This window comes from Daktulosphaira vitifoliae, unplaced genomic scaffold (assembly GCF_025091365.1).
Source record: "Daktulosphaira vitifoliae isolate Bord-2020 unplaced genomic scaffold, ASM2509136v1 Scaffold_2, whole genome shotgun sequence".
NCBI lineage: Eukaryota > Metazoa > Arthropoda > Insecta > Hemiptera > Phylloxeridae > Daktulosphaira > Daktulosphaira vitifoliae.
Window position 1 is genome coordinate 26,532,683 of NW_026099573.1, and position 21,663 is coordinate 26,554,345.

General features: G+C 26.7%; 1 protein-coding gene and 1 long non-coding RNA gene across 2 annotated transcripts in view; both read right to left on the reverse strand.

Annotated features, from left to right (window-relative positions):
• Positions 1-37: 37 nt before the first annotated feature.
• LOC126899943 (pyruvate kinase-like) overlaps positions 38-21,663 on the reverse strand; it is a 24,499-nt gene continuing 2,873 nt past the window's right edge. Inside the window, exons 3-10 of the mRNA XM_050675237.1 lie at positions 16,041-16,160; positions 1,980-2,203; positions 1,727-1,913; positions 1,450-1,659; positions 1,042-1,223; positions 716-961; positions 402-624; positions 38-309 (exon numbers count right to left, since the gene is read on the reverse strand). Coding sequence (XP_050531194.1) covers positions 116-309; positions 402-624; positions 716-961; positions 1,042-1,223; positions 1,450-1,659; positions 1,727-1,913; positions 1,980-2,203; positions 16,041-16,160 — 1,586 coding nt within the window. The 3' untranslated portion in view covers positions 38-115. The remainder of the gene's footprint in view (positions 310-401; positions 625-715; positions 962-1,041; positions 1,224-1,449; positions 1,660-1,726; positions 1,914-1,979; positions 2,204-16,040; positions 16,161-21,663) is intronic.
• Positions 7,605-12,284, reverse strand: LOC126899951 (uncharacterized). The gene is made up of 4 exons (XR_007702756.1): positions 12,199-12,284; positions 8,898-8,942; positions 7,768-7,804; positions 7,605-7,706 (listed from the first exon to the last, which is right to left on the reverse strand). It is a non-coding gene; the product is annotated as an uncharacterized LOC126899951 (long non-coding RNA).

Genomic DNA, 21,663 nt, shown 5'->3' on the forward strand with positions numbered 1-21,663 from the left:
AGTAAAATAATACAATTTTCGGTATATTTTTCAATTACTTTAACGAATACATAATAAATGACCTCGCATTTAGAAAAAATAATTATAACATTTATTGAAATTAATTTTCCCATGTCTATTTGGAACAACTCTGATTTTGGCCAGTTATTTGGAAAATATGAAAACCATTTGTATTACCAGGTCCTTTTTTCCACCCAGTGACAATTACAACTTGATCACCGACTTTTATAATACCTAGAGTTTTGCCGAATTCAATTGCATGATTTATTCGGTTGTCTAAATCATTCGATCTATTTGATTTTGCTGATTCTATAATATGTATGTAAAATTATTTAAAAAAACACTGTATAAATTTAAAAAAAAATAAACAGCCTTTTTACTATTTCTTCATTTGATCTTACTAGAGTAATATAATGGTAAGATACCACGATAGATATGACACTGTCGCGCCACTTGATCATTTCTAGTGACGGCTAAAATTGGACAACGAGGACGATATTTAGAAAGAAGGTGAGCAGAATGGCCAGAGTTTGTCAGAACAATAATCGCAGCTGCTCTACTTTTGACTGAGGCGTCCACGGCAGAAATTGCAATTGAATGTGAAGTATCTAATGGTAAACTGACCTAAAATTCCATTATACATACTTATTATATTATTGTATTTTTTAAATTTATGTATTGGAATTTATTGATTTACATATTATTAAAAACTTACTTTAGATGTCAGATTTGCAAATAAATGTTTGTGCCATACAGCAGCCTCGGCTTCCTTACAAATTGTCGTCAATGTACGAATACACTCCAAAGGATATTCGCCTTTGGCCGTTTCACCTGAAAGCATAACGCAATCAACTCCATCTAAAACAGCATTAGCTACATCTGATGATTCAGCTCTAGTAGCACGAGGTTTTTTGATCATCGACTCTAGCATTTGAGTAGCACATATTACTGGTTTACCAGCCTATATTTTATTAAAACATTAGAATTTTTAATTTAATTGTCATTAAAATAATAGTAATAATTAAAACAAGAGTTATATACAATATTGCATTGTGCTATCATAGACTTTTGTGCCAAAAAGACTTTTTCAGGAGGAATTTCAATACCCAAATCACCCCTTGCAACCATAATACCATCAGAAACGTCAATTATTTCTTTTAGATTTTTTATACCTTGATCATTTTCAATTTTTGATATAACAAGGATATTTTTACCCTTTTCGCCTAAAAGTATAAACGCTTAAATTGAAATCAATTGTAATGGTAATATTACTAGTATTGATTAAGTTTTAAAATATAACTACTATTTATCTCACAACCACTGATAGACAGCCCTGTTTCAGGTTTAATTAACAATGTCAAACTAAACTAAAAAAAATACCAGTAATAAAATTATACTTAGATAATTACACTATGAGTAATATGAAACAATAACAATTTAAGCACTTACCTAATATATCTCTGATTTCTTTTACAGCCGATGCTTCACGAATAAATGAAGCAAAAATCATGTCAACTCCTTGTTCAACGCCAAATAGCAAGTCTTGTTTATCTTTTTCAGATACAGCTGGAAGGTCCACAGAAATTCCAGGTAAATTTATTCCTTTATTACTCCCCAGAGATCCTCCATTTTCAACAACACATTCAATATGGTTACTCTCTGAATTTTTTATAATGATTTCAAAATAAATTTATAGGTTTATATTACTTTAAATAAAAATATTGACCAATTTTTTTGACAATCAAAGATATAAGACCATCATCAAGAAAAATTTTGTTTTCTGGTTTCACAACTTTAGTAATATTTAAATAATCTACAAATACATCAGTTGCAGAGCCATTCTTTTCAAATTTCTTGTCAGTAGTTAGACGAATTTTGTTATCTTTTTTTAACTCAATTTCAGCTGATCCATTCTATACCGTAAAAAGTTAAATTAAATTATGTATTTTAAATATATATATTTTGAATTTAATTTTTACGCCTCCAATTAAACCAGTTCTAATTTCAGGCCCTTTTGTATCCAAAGCAATAGCTAACGGATAACAAATATTAGTTCTCTTAGTATAGTTATAAATTGCTTGTCTTAAATTTTTTATTGTATTTTTGTGATAATCGTGCGACCCATGAGAGAAATTCAGTCTACACACATTCATTCCAGAATCAATCATATCTTCGAGTATTTTAACAGAAACAGACGCTGGACCTAACAAAAACGACTTATTTAAGTATATCAATGTAATGCAGAGTATTTTGAAAGTCAACAACATAAATAATTATTTTTAAAATATTAGGCGTTTTATGTTAAACTTATGTTTCTTGACGTAAGTAGACTTGAATTAATGAGCTTGACACAACAATAAGAAGTCCATCTTTTTCAAAAAATAATTTATTGTTGATTTTGAAGAAATGTTTTATTTGCGTAATTTAGTACAAAAACGAGTTATTTAATGAGATATTTAATGTAGAAAAATATTTTACCATTACTTTTAATCAAAACAATTTGACAAAATTGCTTCTCCTGAAAAAAGAATGGAATTATCTGGTTGTTGCGCCAAGCCCTTCAATTCGTAAACTATTTAAGTTTAAAATGTTGACATTAAATTATTAGAAGACAAACGATGACTAAAAATTACATATACTTAAATCAAATTATAAATGATAGTATAAGTCTCATTTACCGGGCCTCTTTTAAAATTTTTTTTTTTATTATAACTTAGTTTATTAATGTAGATTAATAATATTTAATCAAATTTAAGTGGAAACAATTAGTTCAAAAGTTATATAATTGTAAAGTAATAGAGTATTTTGTTGTCTAATGTTAAATGGAGACTGTCATTATCTACGGGTAATCGTTTTTCTGAACTTGTATTCATTACAATACACTTGATTTATCTATTTTATAATATATATAGTTCCATATCTTCCTAAATGGTTTCTATTAACTTTTTTGACATTAATTTAATAAATTTTATTACCTTAAACTTTACTAAACTACTTAATATCATAAAATTCATAATAATTTGTACGTCAACTTTTGACCGCGGTTTGCTTTCTATGTAGAATTATATTTAAGAAGCAGTGTTCACATTCTATAAATACTATCGGTTATGTGATCATTTGTATTTTAAGGTGAACTATGACTAAATAAGTCTAAACATAATAAAATAATACAAACCAATTGTACAAATAACACCAGAAAGACGAGCATATTGAGGCTTAACATCAATGTCAAGTGAAGTTAAATAATCTAGATAAGTATTAACGTTATCGTGTGAATACACTGACTTTGACGTCTAAAATATTACAGAAGGTTATTTTATATAACATTCAGAGTGATTTTTTTATCAAAATTCACTTAATTACTTAAAGAATAAAAATAATTTAAACATTTTTTTTAAATTAACTTTACTTATTTTACATACAATTAATATATTATTGCCATAAATTCAATTTGCTTAAAACATTTGAGTGTTTATGATTATGGTTACCCTCAAAAACCTTCCAATTGAATGAAAAAGCCTAAATGTATTTATGGAAATTGCCTATACCACCACAATCAAGATACAAAAATCACAGATTTAAAGTTGTGCAATCTACTAAACTATTTTTAAGCATAACTTGTAATATCGAATCGGTTATTGGTTTAATGTCGAGAGGTAATATTAAACTATCGGATATTAGAAAAAATTGTTTCGGATCCCTAACATTTACTTTTACTTGTTGGTTATTTAATTGATATTTTTCAATGTTCGGTGCATAATTTCTAGATAATGTATTGTTGATTACATCAAAATTTAAATGTTTTGACAGTAGTTCATCATACTTTATCCTAACGACAGACAGAGGAAGCTGAGATAACTTCTTACCGAAACGAAAATGGATTTGGTGCATCTTAGTTGAAATATACTTTGAAAACATATTAATCACTTTTTTATTTGAATGAATATAGATAAATCAAGAAAAATACCGAAAAATTGTTTATGAAAATTTCTTTAATAAGTAATTACAGTACAATTACTGTTTGTTGCAATTGTCATGGGTCAAATTATATTTATTAGCCAATACAAAGCATCACAAATAAAACGACTTCTGAATATTCAGTTATAAAATAGTTCTTTTCTCATCTATACTTTTAAATAATAAATTTATCTAATCAATTTCATATAGATGATCTAATACAATTATTATGATTGCGTAATATCTGAGAAAAATGAACATTTTCAAACAAATATTAAGTTTCCAAAGAAAACAGAATTATTTTGGTATACTTATAAGTACTTATAAATCCGGAATAATTCCGATTCTTTAATAATTTTTTTTAAAAAAATACAAATTTAAAATCTCAATTTTTTCACAATCATCTTAATTAATCAATTATTGCTATCCATGCATTTGTATTTTGAAAATTGCATATACTCATTATGTAAATTAATGGTATTTTTTATCACCTGGTACATAAAAAGGTAATAATAATAGTTTTTAGAGTGGATAATATACGTACACATTACACAAATTATCAGAGAAGTAAATATATTTTTAATCCTTCTTTACTAACAGCATGAAATTGAAGATTAATTTTTTAATAGATGCTTTAATTTAAAAAAATTATACTTAATTATACTTAATATTTATAAAATAAAAATAATAATTATTACTAAAATTAAACGTTTTATTGTTCAATTAAATATAAATAAAAACTATATTGAGTTTAGAAGATGACTTAAAAGAATAAAAATCTATAGCATTTATCTCATAGCAGGTTTATTACATATTATAATTATTATTACATTAATAATTCAGATGAGTATTGATGATAAACAAATTTCAATGATAAACATTCGTAGTATATAATAAAATATCTACATAATATATGCCGTTTAAACATCGTATCAAGATAGATTCATGAATCTACTTTACTCGTAACAATGTTAACTACAAATTAAAGTTGTTTTTTAAATATTCAGTAAATATAAGTTATGTTTAATGAACAATACGTCTAACATGAATCCCTAGCACAATTGGCCAGCAAGTATATCCAAGTAATATGAAGTTGTTATGCATTACTTCAGAGAGGTCCACAGCGGTTTTGTAACTCACAACACAGCGTGGCCTCCTCTGTTGGCAGGACCCAAAAGTCGGGTTCGAAGCCGGGGGTTTACCACATGGACTTTGCGAAGGTTGGGGCTTAATAATTCACAAAAACATAGAAAACCAGTATGCAACATTCTAAGTCGCTGACCTAAACCAGCGTTTATGATATTTAGCGCTATTTAACTATTATTAAATATTATACAAGAAAATAAAAATATTACAGAAAATGTCTTCAACTGCCTAAATTCAACCCCTTTTAGGGACGGAAAAGAGTGGGTCTAGCAAGCTCAAATTTTATGCACACACTTTTATAAGTCAACCAAACAAAATGGGAGGGTCTTGGTTACAAATTTTTTGAAGTTTAAAATTAAGGACCACCCTTATAATATAAATTATAGGCCAGTTAACGAAGGAAAAATGGCGGAAAAAATTCCCAACCAAATTTTTTTTTTTTTAAAGTTGAATTAAGATATGTATAATGACATACTAAAAGTGCTTATCGATTGGACTTGAGCTTTATTTTTTACAGCCTCGCAAAAGTTCAAAAATATGAGCTTTTTTAATTTTCTCAAAAAATATTTACCTTACAAAAAAAAGTTTCGTACAAAAGTTATTTAAAAAACAATTTTAAACAAAAAAGGTATCTTAAATTTTTTCATTTAAACAAATATTTTTCGATTTACATTACATTTAATATGTAATGAATATTGATTTGACGCTATATTGTTTAAACCCAACTAAACGCTAAATTGTACATTCATAAACAACAATTATATTGTTTGACCTTTGCAATGTTCACGTATAATAGAAAATTGAAGCCCTGTTTTTCGGCAGCCAGAACTTTTATCACCTCTAGCACCAGACTAAAGGCCGTTTTATGACAATTATCTTTATTATAAGCAGAAATTCCGGTGGCAATTGACATAATATAATAAATTTTAGTACTCATATTAAATGTAATGTAAATCGAAAAATATTTGTTTAAATGAAAAGATTTACGATACCTTTTTTGTTTAAAATTGTTTGGTTGACTTATAAAAGTGTGTGCATAAAATTTGAGCTTGCTAGACCCACTCTTTTCCGTCCCTAAAAGGGGTTGAATTTAGGCAGTTGAAGACATTTTCTGTAATATTTTTATTTTCTTGTATAATATTTAATAATATTTAAATAGCGCTAAATATCATATTTCAAAAGATATTTAGTTTTTTTTAATATAACTCGTTAAATGTAGTATTTATACAAAAAAAATTCTTATTATTTTTTTTAGGACATATTATTTACAATAAAAAAGTATTAATAAGACTTTTTGTAATATTTAATGTTTTGCCTATAATGAAATCGATAATTTTTTCTAAAAATAATGCTTAAATATGACTCAATTTCAAAATTGAACTATAATATTGTATATTGTTAGAAGGCAATAAAAATAAATTCTAACATTTAAGGATGTTACAAACAATAAATAGCTTCTCACTTACGCATAAGTAAATAAAAATTGAATAAAATATATAAAAAATTTTAACCACTCAAATTTATTATATTTGAAAAATTCAAATTTTTAAGAACTTAATTGTTGTATAAAAAAATATAATAATGATAATAAATCTTATTGATTTATAAAAACGGGTTTTACATAGCTTTGCAGATAAAATCCTGGATATTGTTGACAGTAGTTATGAACGATCTAAAAATCGAAAATTATACAGTTTATATTTAAATAGTAATGATTGTTGCGATCGCATCTCATTTTCGGTGTTACCGCCAGATGGCGATCGCGGCGTTTCCTCTTCACGTTCGATAGGTCGCTGAGAAGCCCGAAGACTTCTGATAGATACAGCCACGCAGGCCCGTTCAGGAGGATGATACGCTGGTTTAGGTCAGGTATGTCATTATACATATTTTAATTCAACTTTTTAAAAAAAAAAAATTTGGTTGGGAATTTTTTCCGCCATTCGCCAAAATTACTCCTTCATTGACTGGCCTATTATATACTGGATAGTAAGTGATAGTTATACCTTTGCTCCAAGTGATTTTGCATTAGCAGACAAAAGTAAACAATGCCATGAGATATTTTCTTAGGATAAGACATACTAATTCAGAATGTCTTTGTAAGTTTAAGTGTACTGGATAGCTATTCCTAAGTTGTGTCTATATTTAAATTTTATTTAAGTTAAGAATATTTCATTGGTCGACAACGTAATTAAAAAGGTGTAAACAACGTACCCAACCTTATTTTTATCTATTAATAATAAATAAGCAAGAACAATATACACTAGATTCATTTTTTCCTTATAGCTGTAATTGTTGAAACCAAAACAAATTACTATCAAACATATTACACATTTTATACCGACTACAATGAACACACAGTCAGGGACGACTGCAACTTATTTCTATCTTAGCTAGATTTTATTTTGGTTACCTTTGCTCAACACTGGTAATCCTTGAATAATCAAATTATATTTAACAACTTATATTTATAATATGAAATTATATAATTAATACATGAATTGTAAACTTTTAGTTAGATATTAAGGTTATCTGATAGAGTACTCATATATTTCGATTTCCAATATTTCCATGACTAATCATTGTATATTTAAAAAAAATTGTGCCTGTAAAAAAATTTTAATATTAAAACGTAATGACGGAAATAATTTTAGATATTTTGCTTACAAAATTGGATTATTGTTACTACCTTCGGTGTCATCATCTAGTATGGAAATAAAAATTCATATTGTAATAAAGATGTTTTTGTTTATTAGTAAAAATTTAATTTATGATAAATTTATAGTAATAAGTAATATTGACAATAATAATTACTGTTAATATTACTTATAATCTATTACTGTCAACAGTGTATTATATTTTATTTGAAATGTATATTTTTAGTATCTAGATTTTCATAGCTGATTTATTTATATTACTTTTATGTTTTTCAACCTTATAATTAATATAAGGGAATATTTTCGAAAATTCATAAATTATGGTATTCAAGATATTAATATAACTTTTAATCTTTTCATATAAAAAAACAATAAAATTAACGATTACTCACATTTTTTAAATATCTTAAATAGGAATAACTGTATAGAATGACTAATTAAGCATAATCATTTCAGTCATGCATTAATTGTTTTAAATTATTTTACGATAGATTTATATACTATATCACAATTAACAATCGCAAAAAAATTATTAAATAAATATAGTTTAAAAAAATTAATAAAACACGCTTTTGAAGCACATCGAACTAATGTCCAAAATTAGCGATTTTTAAATTTGTAATTTTTTTGGAGGTTTCCCTCATTTACGGTGAACGAGTGAAATTTTTCCAATTTTTGAGGGTAATGTCTCCAATTAGATACGATTTTTGATCTTTTGACGTATCGTTGAGAAAAATCAGTCCAGTGAGAGATAAGAAAAAGTAGTGACAGACACAAATAAAGTAAAATAAACACATCATAATAAAACCAATACCTTCTCAGCTTCCCATCGAAGCTAAAAATATTTGATAAATAGTGATAAAAATCTCATAATTGTGCACAGATTTTCGATACTTTCGATCAAAATTACACTAATTGTATGTAAAAATAACGTGTTTATATCATTAGTATCGCACTGATGTATGGGAATGTTCGGTTCATTTCTAACAGTATGATATTTCCTATGGTTCATAAAAAGAAATACAATTTTAATCTGTATATTTTTATGAAAAAATCATTATTCAACGAAAGAATTGCGAGTAGTATTTTTAATAAATTACATGATGTTAAATATGTATTTTTCATAAAGATGTAACATACTTTGTCTGGATGACGAAGTTCCTCCAGTGTGTCGTGAGTGCTTACCTAGGATTACGCATACAATTATTTTTACATTTATTATACGTTTTAACATTAATTTTAGCTTTTTTTTATTTAATAAATATACAGAGTGATTTTTTTATCATAACCCACTCAATTACTTACAGAATAATAATAATATAAAACTTTTTTTTGTACTATCTTTAGTTACACATTATTCTTGAATTATTAACTATTTAATACTTTTTATGTTCATCCCTTATACCTTGTAAGGGTATCAACTTTATTTTTTTAAATGGGAACACATATTTTGAAATTAATAAAATGTTTGAGTTTTTAATTTAATAGTAAATGGCATTTGAATTTTTAATTAAACTTTATTAGTTTATTAGATATAAATATTTTAAGTTTCTAATTTTTGAATTAATATACATGTATAATACACGAATTATTACAATTACAGGTAGCTAATCGGTTTTTTACGACATCGCTGTCACAGTCCCGGATTGTTTATTACACAGCTCCCAAAAAAAAAAAAAAATCGCAAAAAAAGTGCTAGCAAACACACCATGTTTACTATGTTTTTGGAGTCGCTGAATTCGAATATGAGGTTAGTTTAATCAAAGTTCTCCATAACCCAAAAAAATAGCTTACAAACCAAGTAATATTACTCTAATTTAACTGGAAAATTTCTATACCAATACCACTGCCCTCACCTAATATATTTATAGTACTGATGCAGGCACGTATCCAGGGAGGGCGCTTGAGGGCCTTCCCCCCCCCAAAATCCTGAAATTCAAAAAATATTTCCATGTGAGGTTTTCCATAGAAAAGTTCTCAATGTAGAATTTTTTCAGTATAGCATTCGCTATTCTTTGAAATTTAGGTTTTCAGTCGTCAGTAAGGACATCCAAGGTTTCATATTACGTACGCAATGTAAATATATATGCATTATACTTATACACATATGATTATGTACATTTATGTTGAGTTGTAAATAATGACACTAATTATTAAAGCAGTAATTTAATGTTATTTTGTTTGTTTATAATACATGTCCATTACACATCACACCACAGCCAAATGTGTTGATGTTTGATGTTTATGATAACAAAACTGTGGATGATAGCAACGTGCTATTTTTATTATATCCATCAAACATTTTGACGCGTTTGTTTAATCGAAATTAAAATTTGTGATTGTGTAGTTATTTTAATAAGTAATTTATCAATAAAAAATTATCATCAATAAACAGTAATATTATTTATAAATCATAATACTTTTATTCGTCATGAATAAAGAGAAATTATGTATTTGTGGTAAAAGTCTCTATTCGGTCTCTTAGCTATTTGCTAAGAGACTTAAATTCATGTAACAGAAAAAGAAAATCTACCAGTACAACAACCACCAACATAAAAAATTTCTTTTCATCGACGAATTCATTCTCCACAACAAATCTGGGTAATGTATAATATTTAACTGATTGATATTTAACTAACGAATAAAATAGTATGGTAATAATAATAGAATGAATTATATTAAACAATGTAAATTTTTTGTTGCATTAAAAACTTTCTATATTTAAAAAAATAAGAGCTGATGTCAATGAAATAGATAAGATGTGTGTTAAATTTTAAAAGTTGTGGTATGCTAGATATTAATCATATTACTTATATTACGCCAAAAGTATTTTCAGCGTAACCTGGAAATAATAGGCCAGGCCAGTCTAAACAAGGATAGGCTTTTTTACACAGTAAGTCTCTGTGTACAGTAGATTTAGGTCAAATTAGACTGTTGTGCTTCCTAATGAATAGCTTGATTCTTGAGCACATTTTTTGAGGTTATGAAAAACCCTGATGTGATGGTGTCAAACGAACCTCAGATTCGAATTCATAGATACCAAAAAAATAAAGTAAACATGGTCTATTTATTAGCACTTTTCTTTCGATTTTTTTTGTGGAACTGCGTTATCAATTATGACTATCAATAGATATACATTTTATATTATCAGTTGGTGTACTTATGAACTCGCAACAATGTGCCTTACTACTATTGATAATAACAATGCTGTGTACCTGCGAATCATGATGTCATAAAAAATCAATTAGCTACCTGTATTTGTAATCCCTTGTGTATTATAGCTTTTTAAATGTACTGTAATACTAAAATAAAAATAAAATCGAGAATTTTAACACAAAAATAGTATGTTACATAACGAATTAAACATTTTTTTGATGTCTCTCGCAAGACCGTCAACTTAATGAAAATTTATTACAGGATATACTATACTACAGAAATATATTTTGTTAGTTGTGTGCTACCCACAGCTAAATTTCTTATTTATAATCATTATTAAAAGAAATAATCACGAAATATCGTGGCACTTTCGATGTTGATTTAAATGGGTTTATCAAAAAAATAAATGTATGTTTAATTTTTATTTTATATGGATATTTTCTAACGCGACGGTTCATTCCAATATTAGTGATACACCGTGCCCCGCGACTCGTGTCACCTTTGTCCACCGTCGTCCCACTCTCAGTACTTGACTGACCAACACCGTGTTCCATACGGCACGGTGCGCAAAGTTCAGTAAGTGCCGCAAGACCGACGACGACCCGCTGCAAATGATACGTCGAGTCTTCTTCCAGTTGTCATGGTGACAACGTCGACTATGTACGCCACCGGTCCGAACGGGTCGCACGGCCGGACTCGACGAACCGATTCGCACAGTCTCCTTCAACGCTGCTAACTTTTTGACGCCCTACGATCATACCGAACACCACGTCACAGACGCCAGCGAAAGTGCCGCGACATTATGAGAAGATTATTATTAACTGTGTTCATATATTAGGTTTGTCTATTTATTAAACGACCTGTTGTCGGTCCACGGGTAACCCTGAAAACCAGTGTCGACTGCATTATTGCGACGCAAGTCGTGTCAACATTCCTGTAATGCGGCACTAACAATTTTATTGACTAACTAATAAAAATGTTTGATAATCACGGTATCGGTATATTTCAATATCACAACCAAATATCCAATAATTTGTAACGATATCGATGTCAATATCTTTGACTACCCCTATGATGTAGGCGTATAATATATACACCTACATATGTATTATATACACCTACAATGTTAATACGAATGCAAGTTTATAAATATTGTGTTTTATTTTAACTAATTTAAATAAGCAGAGTGTTCAGTATGTAAGGAAACAAGTTAATTGTCACAAACAACGAGAAAAATAGAAACCCGTTTCCTTACTTACTGAACACATTACATAATGTGTATTACCCTTTGATATACAGCTCGCACAATATATTCCAGTGGAACGTCTGAGTAGTTTACAGTTCGACATACATGAAGAACAGACTTTAAATAGTAAATTTATATTATTTATGGTATAATAACATTTTTTTATAATTAAACAGTTTATTAGATTAAATTTTTTTAATTTTTGAAAATTTTTTTTTAACTTAATGTTTCAGTAACTTACATCAAACAATACCGATAAATTTTATATACTTTTATAAGAGAGAAAATTATTTAATTTACACTTACATAAATTTTTTACTATATCAAAACAAAATATAAAACAGAATTAAAATTTCACTGAAAATTAATTTTTATGAACCACTTATACAGGGTGATTTTTTTATCATAACCCACTCAATTACTTACAGAATAATAATAATATAAAACTTTTTTTTTTACTATCTTTAGTTACACATTATTCTTGAATTATTAACTATGTAATACTTTTTAAGTTCATCCCTTATGCCTGGTAAGGGTGTCAACTTTGTTTTTTTAAATGGTAACACATATTTTTAATTTAATAAAATGTTTGAGTTTTTAATTTAATAGTAAATGGCATTTGAATTTTTAATATAACTTAATTCGTTTATTAGATATAATCATTTAAAGTTTCGAATTTTTGAGTTAATATACAGGTATAATACACAAGGAATTACAAATATAGGTAGCTAAATGGTTTTTTATAACATCGATATTAGCAGGTACACAGCATTGTTATTATCAATGATAGTAAGGTACATTGATGTGAGTTTATAAATACACTAACTGACAATACAAAAAGTATATCTATTGATAGTCATAATTGATAATAAACAATCCGTGACTGTGATAGCAATATCATAAAAAACCAATTAGCTACCTGTATTTGTAATCCCTTGTGTATTATACCTGTATATTAACTCAAAAATTTGAAACTTTAAATGTTTATATCTAATAAACAAATTAAGTTTTATTAAAAATTCAAATGCCATTTATTATTGAATTAAAAACTCAAACATTTTATTAAATTAAAAATATGTGTTACCATTTAAAAAAACAAAGTTGACACCCTTACCAGGCATAAGGGATGAACTTAAAAAGTATTACATAGTTAATTATTCAAGAATAATGTGTAACTAAAGATAATAATAAAACATTTTTTTTAAATTATTATTATTCTGTAAGTAATGAGTGGGTTATGATAAAAAAATCACCTTGTATACAATTTTTTTTACCTTATGAGTAAACTTTTTACTTTAGGAAAAAGTAATTCCCGAAGAAATTCTATAGAATGTAATAAGTTTTTGGAATAAAAAAAACCGAAAAGTACATTTTATCTGAACAACTACATGATAAATATTATATTAGAAAGGATAATGTCCATGAATTCTCTTTCGAGGATTATAATAGCTTTACCTATTGCTATGATAACACATAATAAGCTACACTAAATATATGCTATAGACCTAGTGTCTTATTCTTAAAGCTAATAAAAAAGTAATAGATAATCTTGTTTTATTTAAATTTACAGAATAAATGATTAATGTTAGATATCGTATTTAATATAATCAATAATATTACAATTTATGATATGTTTTCCACACTTCTGACAATCTAAAATATATTGTAAACAGCATCTACAAAATATGTGAGAACACGATATTTCGCGTAATTCTTTTTCCTTTTCACACATACCACATTCTATAAAATATTAACTTGAATAAGAAAATACCTATATATTTTTATAAGAAATAATTATTTAGATTATACTTACCTAAAACATGTTCTTCTATAATAAATAGAAAATATAAACCTGAATTAAAATTATACTAAACAAATGAAACTTAGTTTAAACATTTTTCTCACTTAAACAAATATCAAAAGTTATAAAATAATAATCGTCGTATCAGTTTTAATTAGAATCAATTAATTAAAGACCATAATAACATCAATTGTCAGTTAATTGCCAATTTAATACTAAATAGATTTTTATCAAAATCAAATTCGTATTCAGCAGTTTTATATAAATTCAAATTTGTTCAAAATACATTTAAATTAATTAAAGACATGAAAAAAAAAGCATATACACCCAGTTTGGTAAAAATTTTATATTATGTAATTAATTAATATAATTTAATTAAAAATATACCTATTGTGTCGTCGTTATTATCTGAAAAAATTTAATTTAATCAGTTAAAAATATAAGTAGTTTTTCATTTTCAATAGGTTAACAATAGACATAAAAAAAAATGTTTTTTTCTGAAATTCATTTATGCATAAAAAAATTATGTAATTAATTAGTGCAATTTAATTTAAAATATATGAAAATTATACCTATTATAACTTCGTCATTATCTGAAAACAATTAAATTTAATCAGTTAAAAATTTAAGTAAAGTTTTTCATTTTCAGTAGATTGACAATAGACATAAAAAAGATATTTTTTTCTGAAAATCATTGATGCATAAAAAATCATTAAATAGAAAACAAAAGATTAAAATTGCTTGGAATTAGAAGATTTATTAAAATTATTCATTTTTAATTTGCTAGTGCAATATCTTACGAATTTGCTTAAAATGTTTTTTTATATTTCAAAAATATGTGTAATACTTTTGGATTAGGAAAATAAATCATGGGATATAATTTTGATCTAGTGTTTCAGAAATTATTTGTTATTCAAAGTATAGATTAAGAAAAAAAGTCTAACTATAATTAATTAGCTTCGATGCGAAGCTGAGAAGGTATTTTGAAGATATCAAACATTTTTCCATCGCTCCTTGTAAATTTTGGATATCCCAGAAAAATATACTGTTTTTAAAATCGGTCAATTTCGACGTTTTTTTTTTCACTTTTTTCTAAAAATTTATATAACTTATTGAAAAAAGAATAAATCAAAATATTTTTTTAATATAGAATTCTTAGATATTTCCCTTTCATTTAATATCAATTTTTTTGAAATCTGACACTTAACCTGCTCACAGGGGAGTATTCAAAATAGAAACATTTAACAAAACTCAACTTTTTCAATTTAAGTTTTGAAAATGTTCCGGAAATACTGCGTATTTTAGACATATACCAAATGAAAGCTTATGTCATGTACTATAAATTAAAAAAATATATATATATGTCCTAACGATTTATCTTCTACGTACAAACGGCTGCCGTAGTTAAAAAAACATGTTATTTTTGTGTTCAAATTTTATTTTGAAAAAATTTTCATCATTTCCTGTACATGGGAGAAATTTCCAAAAAAATTACAATTTTGTCATTTTTTTTTTTTTTCATAACTGTCAAAAATGAACAAATTAAAATAATTGTTTTTTATATCAAAACCTCAGGAATTTCTCTTTCATTTGATATAAACGGTTGTTGCATAGATGTTAGATGTGGTCTATTGGTTCGGGAACGAGGTTCGAACCCCACCCATCAAAATTACTTATTTTTGTATTTTTTTCTTAATCTATTAAATAGAAGTTAATGCTACTTTTGGAATAATCCACAATTCTTTAAAATTAAATACTATCTACAGATTTGCATCGAAGGGTTTCTTATGATAGTGATTATAATTACTGTCAGTTATCATCTATACTTGTCTCAATTATGCCACGACCTCACTGTGCTACCGTTTTTTTGTCTTTATATATGCTATTAAACTCGTTTCTACTGAACCTAATTTGTTCAAAATTATTAAAACGATACGAGAAAAGATCACAAAACATATCAAGTTATAGCATTCAGACAGACTGTAAAAGCTTTATAAAAAGTAATAGAAAATATAAAAAATAAATTATAAATGTTATTGGTGAATTTAGATCTTATATTGAATATTATTAATAATATTACCAAAATCGAAATCATCTCCACACTTCGTACAATATGAAAATAACTTTTTACAATGGTCACAATAATAGTGACCACACTTATTTTTCTTTAATTCCTTACTTCCGGAACAAACAATACACTCTATAAAATATTATCATTTATTATTAAGTTATAATCTAATAATTTTAACTAGAATCAACTAATTAGAGACTATAACCAAAATATACTATAAAATAACACACAGTCTGCGTATTCGCTGCTAACGACTGATGAATTGACAATAAAAAATATTTATTGCGAAATTAGCAAACAATCTAAAACTGTTGAAACCCAAAGGTCATCGTAATCATTCGACTTCAGTACGTAGCCTTATGCTTTGCGTAAGTCATCAGTCTTATTACTCGGTTTTCCTTTATTACTCGCTATCCGGCTTATTGTATCAAGTCAAATCTTTGTTCATTCCTTTACACATATCTGCTTTCATCCTCCTATACATTTAAGCGTGTTTGTGTCCTGCACATCGTCTGCTTCTCATACCTAGGTGTTACCTCTAGTCCCATCTTATAACAATGGCCTTTCGACACCTATAGTTAATCCGGAGTGTCAGCCGAGAACGGGAACTGCTGTACGATCTCAATATACTCATCTTTATTCTCACCTCCCTTTGTGGTTAAAGTAAATGTAATATGATAAATATTTTGTGCAAGATATAGATCATTAAAGAACTTCCAATAGAGATCTTTACTATAGATGTAATTTATTTTATTCTATCAATTCTTATACATATATGGATGTACTTCCAAATTCTATGATTATAATAAATAAGATAATAAATTTTCATTACTAATAGCTAAGGAGAAATCAACAGCTAATACTAATACAATCATACATATAGTAAGTGAATTCTGAAAAAAAAATTATTTAATTTTAACATAAAATTTATATCACGAAGTTATATAGAAGTAGAACATACCATGTTATGATTTTTTTGGTGTTGCATTTCAATAGTCTATATGCAATTTAAGTTTTTAAACTATAGAATGTAATATAGTTGAATAAAATAAAAAATAACTGGTTGATTTTAAATACATGAATCTTTTTTATTTTAGGAAAAATATGCTATTTAATTTATTTGACTCGTGGCTTCTATTTATTTATTACTTTTAATTATGAAATATGTATATCAAAAATATATTTAAATGGCATTGGTCCGACACTAAATCATATTAAACTTTTTTTTTATAAAATTATTTTAGGAATTTTATGGTAAAATGTATTTTAATATTTAGTATGTAATAAAATATTGAACAATTTGACAATACAAGAAAATTACTAAATGATGTCCAATTCTCAAATTGTTTTTTTAAATGACAGAGCTTGGTAACATAACTCTGGGAAAATTATTGGCGCAGATTATATAATTTAATATACTTTTAATTAATGCATTTTTATGGAAAAATCATTATTTAACGGAAAAATATGGGATAATATACTTAATGAATCACAATGTATATACAAATATCTTATTATATAATAGAACAAGAAAAAAAACGCTTTTCTAGGAAAATTACTTAGCGTGCTCGGATTTTCAAATTTTTTTTTTTCAACGAAAGTACTCGGTCACCAGACTCCGGGAAAATTATTGGCGAAGGTCGGAAAATTTTTGACGCTCACCCGCGAGCGTTTAAAAAATGTCGACCGTTTTCGAGAAAAACGCTCGCTGACGCCAGCGTTTTACGACTTAAGGTTTGAAATTTTCATCAAACCCGCCTACTGACATTGCTGAGATATGATAAAAAAATCAATCTAATCCGATCATTTTTCACCGTTTTACGAGCTTTTTTTTTCTTAATTTTAAGTCCACGCGCAGTGATTCATTTCTGCTGATACGTTTATTATGAACCTTAAATATATGGTGCAATATTTATTATTAAGACACTATTTTGCATTTGCACTATATTTTATCAAGGAATGTTATGTGTTTATATAAATTTCAAGACGTTATAATTATATAAGTTTGTACTTTCATTATCAGAACAGTACTAAGTACAGTATTAATAATTTATTTTTCTCATATATGATGTATGAGACTATGAGTTTATCGTTTGAATTGGGATTCATCTATGATAACTCTGATGTCCATCGTTAAATCGCAGTTACCAATACATTTATCAAAATTAAAGTTTTTACAATGTGCCACGTATAATAACCTACTCAATTTTTTTTTTTTATTCTACAATATAAACACAATTATTATAATTAGATTATTAATCATTTTTGTGTATAACAGGGGTGTATTTAAGAGATATATAGGTCCCCCTTGAACCAGTGCTATCAATATTTTTTTAGGCAACTTCTAATATATTAGGACCTAATGTCCTTTTTTTTATCATTACTTTAATTTTAGCAAAAAAATTTCTATAACATGTTTAACAAAGTAAAAAACCCAGCACAGGGGGGTCGCGGCACAGTGGTGTCGTGGTATAGTTGGATCAAGTATAATGATATCAGACAGTGATTAAAATCACTATAAAAAAAAACGCTTCCATGCAAATCTTTAGATAGTGTTAAATTTTAAAAAAATTGGTGTTTTATTCCAAAAGCTACATAGNAATTTTAAAAAATTGGTGGATTATTCCAAAAGCTTCATAAACTGCTAGTTCCTTATTAATATCCTGATTAAGACAAAGTATGTCGAATAAAAAAGAGATTATTAGAAAATAGTATTTCCCATAAAAAAATTGTGTGGATCCATACACTTTTCAATAAGTTATAGCATTATAAAGTTAAAAATGTAAAAAATAAAATCGAGAATTTTCATAGAAAAGTAGCATTCGATAACCATTAAGACAAGTCCAGAGGTCAATTTTTTTTTTCAAATTAAAGTATATTACATAAGCTTTAACTTAAGATATATATAAAAGTGTCAGACCTTCCGGAACACTTTCAAAAGTTAAGTTGAAAAAGTTCTACTTTCTATATGCATTTTTATGTTTTGAATCCCCCTTGTATTAAGGGAAATGGTCCGATTTAAAAAAAAAGTATGTCGAATGAAAGATGTACATAAATACTACTTCTCATGAAAAAATTGTATTGATCCATACATTTTTTAAAAAGTTATAGCACTTTAAAGTAAAAAATGTAAATTATAAAGTCGAGAATTTTCACACAAAAATAGCATTCGATAGCCATTTTCACCATAAAGATAAGTCCAGAGGTCAAATTTTTTTTTTTCAAATTAAAGTATATTACATTAGCTTTAATTTAAGATATATATAAAAGTGTCAGACCTTCCGGAACACTTTCAAAAGTTAAGTTGAAAAAGTTCTACTTTCTATATGCATTTTTTATATTTGAAGCCCCCCCATATATAGGGAAATAGTCTGATTTAAAAAAAAAGTATATCCAATGAAAGATGTATATAAATACTACTTCTCATGAAAAAATTGTATTGATCCATACATTTTTTAAAAAGTTATAGCACTTTAAAGTAAAAAATGTAAATTATAAAATCGAAAATTTTCACACAAAAATAGCATTCGGTAGCCGTTTTCACCATGAAGACAAGTCCAGAGGTCAAATTTTTTTTTTTCAAATTAAAGTACATTACATTAGCTTTAATTTAAGATATATATAAAAGTGTCAGACCTTCCGGAACATTTTCAAAAGTTAAGTTGAAAAAGTTAATTTTTTGTGAAAAAATTGTCTTTTTAAATCCCCCCCTGTGGGCAGATAAAGGACCAGATTTACAAAAAAAANCCCCCTGTGGGCAGATAAAGGACCAAATTTACAAAAAAAATATATCAAATGATAGGTAAAGACATCAAGCATCTATAAAAAAAAAATTATATTGATATGTTCATTTTTGAAAAAGTTACGGCACATTTTAGTAAAAAAAATTGAAAAAATCTCGAAAATTAGCAATTTTTAAATTTGTAATTTTTTTGGAGGTTTCCCCAATTTACGGGGAACGGTGGAAATTTTTTCAATTTTGAAGGGTAATGTCTTCGACTAGATACGANTTTTTTCAATTTTGAAGGGTAATGTCTTCGACTAGATACGATTTGTGATCTTTTGACGTATCGTTGAAAGAAATCCGTTCGGTGAGAGCTGAGAAAAAGTGGTAACAGACATTTTTAGATATATAGTTTTGTTACACTGATTCTGAAGTAATATTTTTTTCTGAAAAACACTAATCGTGCCCGGCGTAGCCGGGTACCTCTACCGGAGTCAGTGGCCTACTTATGATGACGGCACGAAGAGGCTTACGCGCCTTCGGCTCGAAGGGCCCCGGGTCTGGGGTAGAGCCCCAGCTAGTCGGAGCCTAGTAATTAATAACATACTATAAAAATAATATACAAACATCAACAGTGTTATCATATTTAATAATTTCAATTTTTTTTTTTGATTATCCACTGATATTCATCGGAAGAAATAATTTTCTGATAAATTTTTACATTATTGACTATTTTCAAATCTAGAGGTGGCTTTTGAATAACAAAAAAATCAGGTTTTTTAGAATAACTTAATATTACTTTTTACAGTTCTTTGGTTACAGAAAAAGTATAAAGTATATCTGAAATATTATCTATAAAAATTTAATCAGATATGGTTTTTACTAAATTAAATTTTTTATTTAAACTTTATTGTTTAACTTAGTTATAATTAAATTTTATGTTGCTTATTTATGTTACAAGTTGGAATTGTCTAAATAACAATTGTTCAACAAATTTTTTTTTTTATTGTTATTAGATTTATTACATTGTATTATAATACATTAATAATATAATACAAATTAGTAGTCATTTTTGAATATTAATATAATTTATTTCCAATATTTTTTTATGTAGTCAACATGAATATAGATAAATAGATCTGAATGCTCTTCTAGCGTCTAATGTAGGCATATTAAACTTCGAAAAAAAAATTGTATCATTCATAACTTACGTATTTATAATAAAAGTAAAGTAGCACAGTGAGGTCGTGGCACAGTATGGAAGTGGCAAAGTTGGGACAAGTATAGATGATATCTGACAGTGATTATAAACACTATCATAAGAAACGCTTCGATGCAAATCTTTGGATAGTGTTTAATTTTAAAGAATTGGTGGATTATTTCAAAAGCTACATGATCTGCTATTTCCTTATTGATATCCTGATTAAGATAAAGTATATAAAAAAATACTCTACTTGCTATTCACCTTAAAAAGGGCTATGCCACTTTAAAAATGACTAAAATATTTTTCTTATGCATATTTTACGAACCCATAATATTGAAACCGTCATGTATACATTTTTTTGGGGGGGTTTTTTATATTAGTTTATATTAGCACAATAATTAGAGTTAATTGACATGAGTTTTCAATAAAGAAATTGTTACGACCTAAATTTAGTGGTCGTCTGCTAGAATAAAAGGCACTATTTGTCAATTATATTTTTTTATATTAAATTAGTACACTGCGATACATCAAGCAGTACGTTGCGTTACAAAATAAAACAATTATATGTCTTTCCATTATTGATAAATTTGTATTATTAATAATAAATTATAACAACAACAAAGTTCTGAGTGTATGAATAAATTTTATTTATTTAATAATATTTCTGCTCATTCCTCAACTTGATTAATAATTCAACAATACCT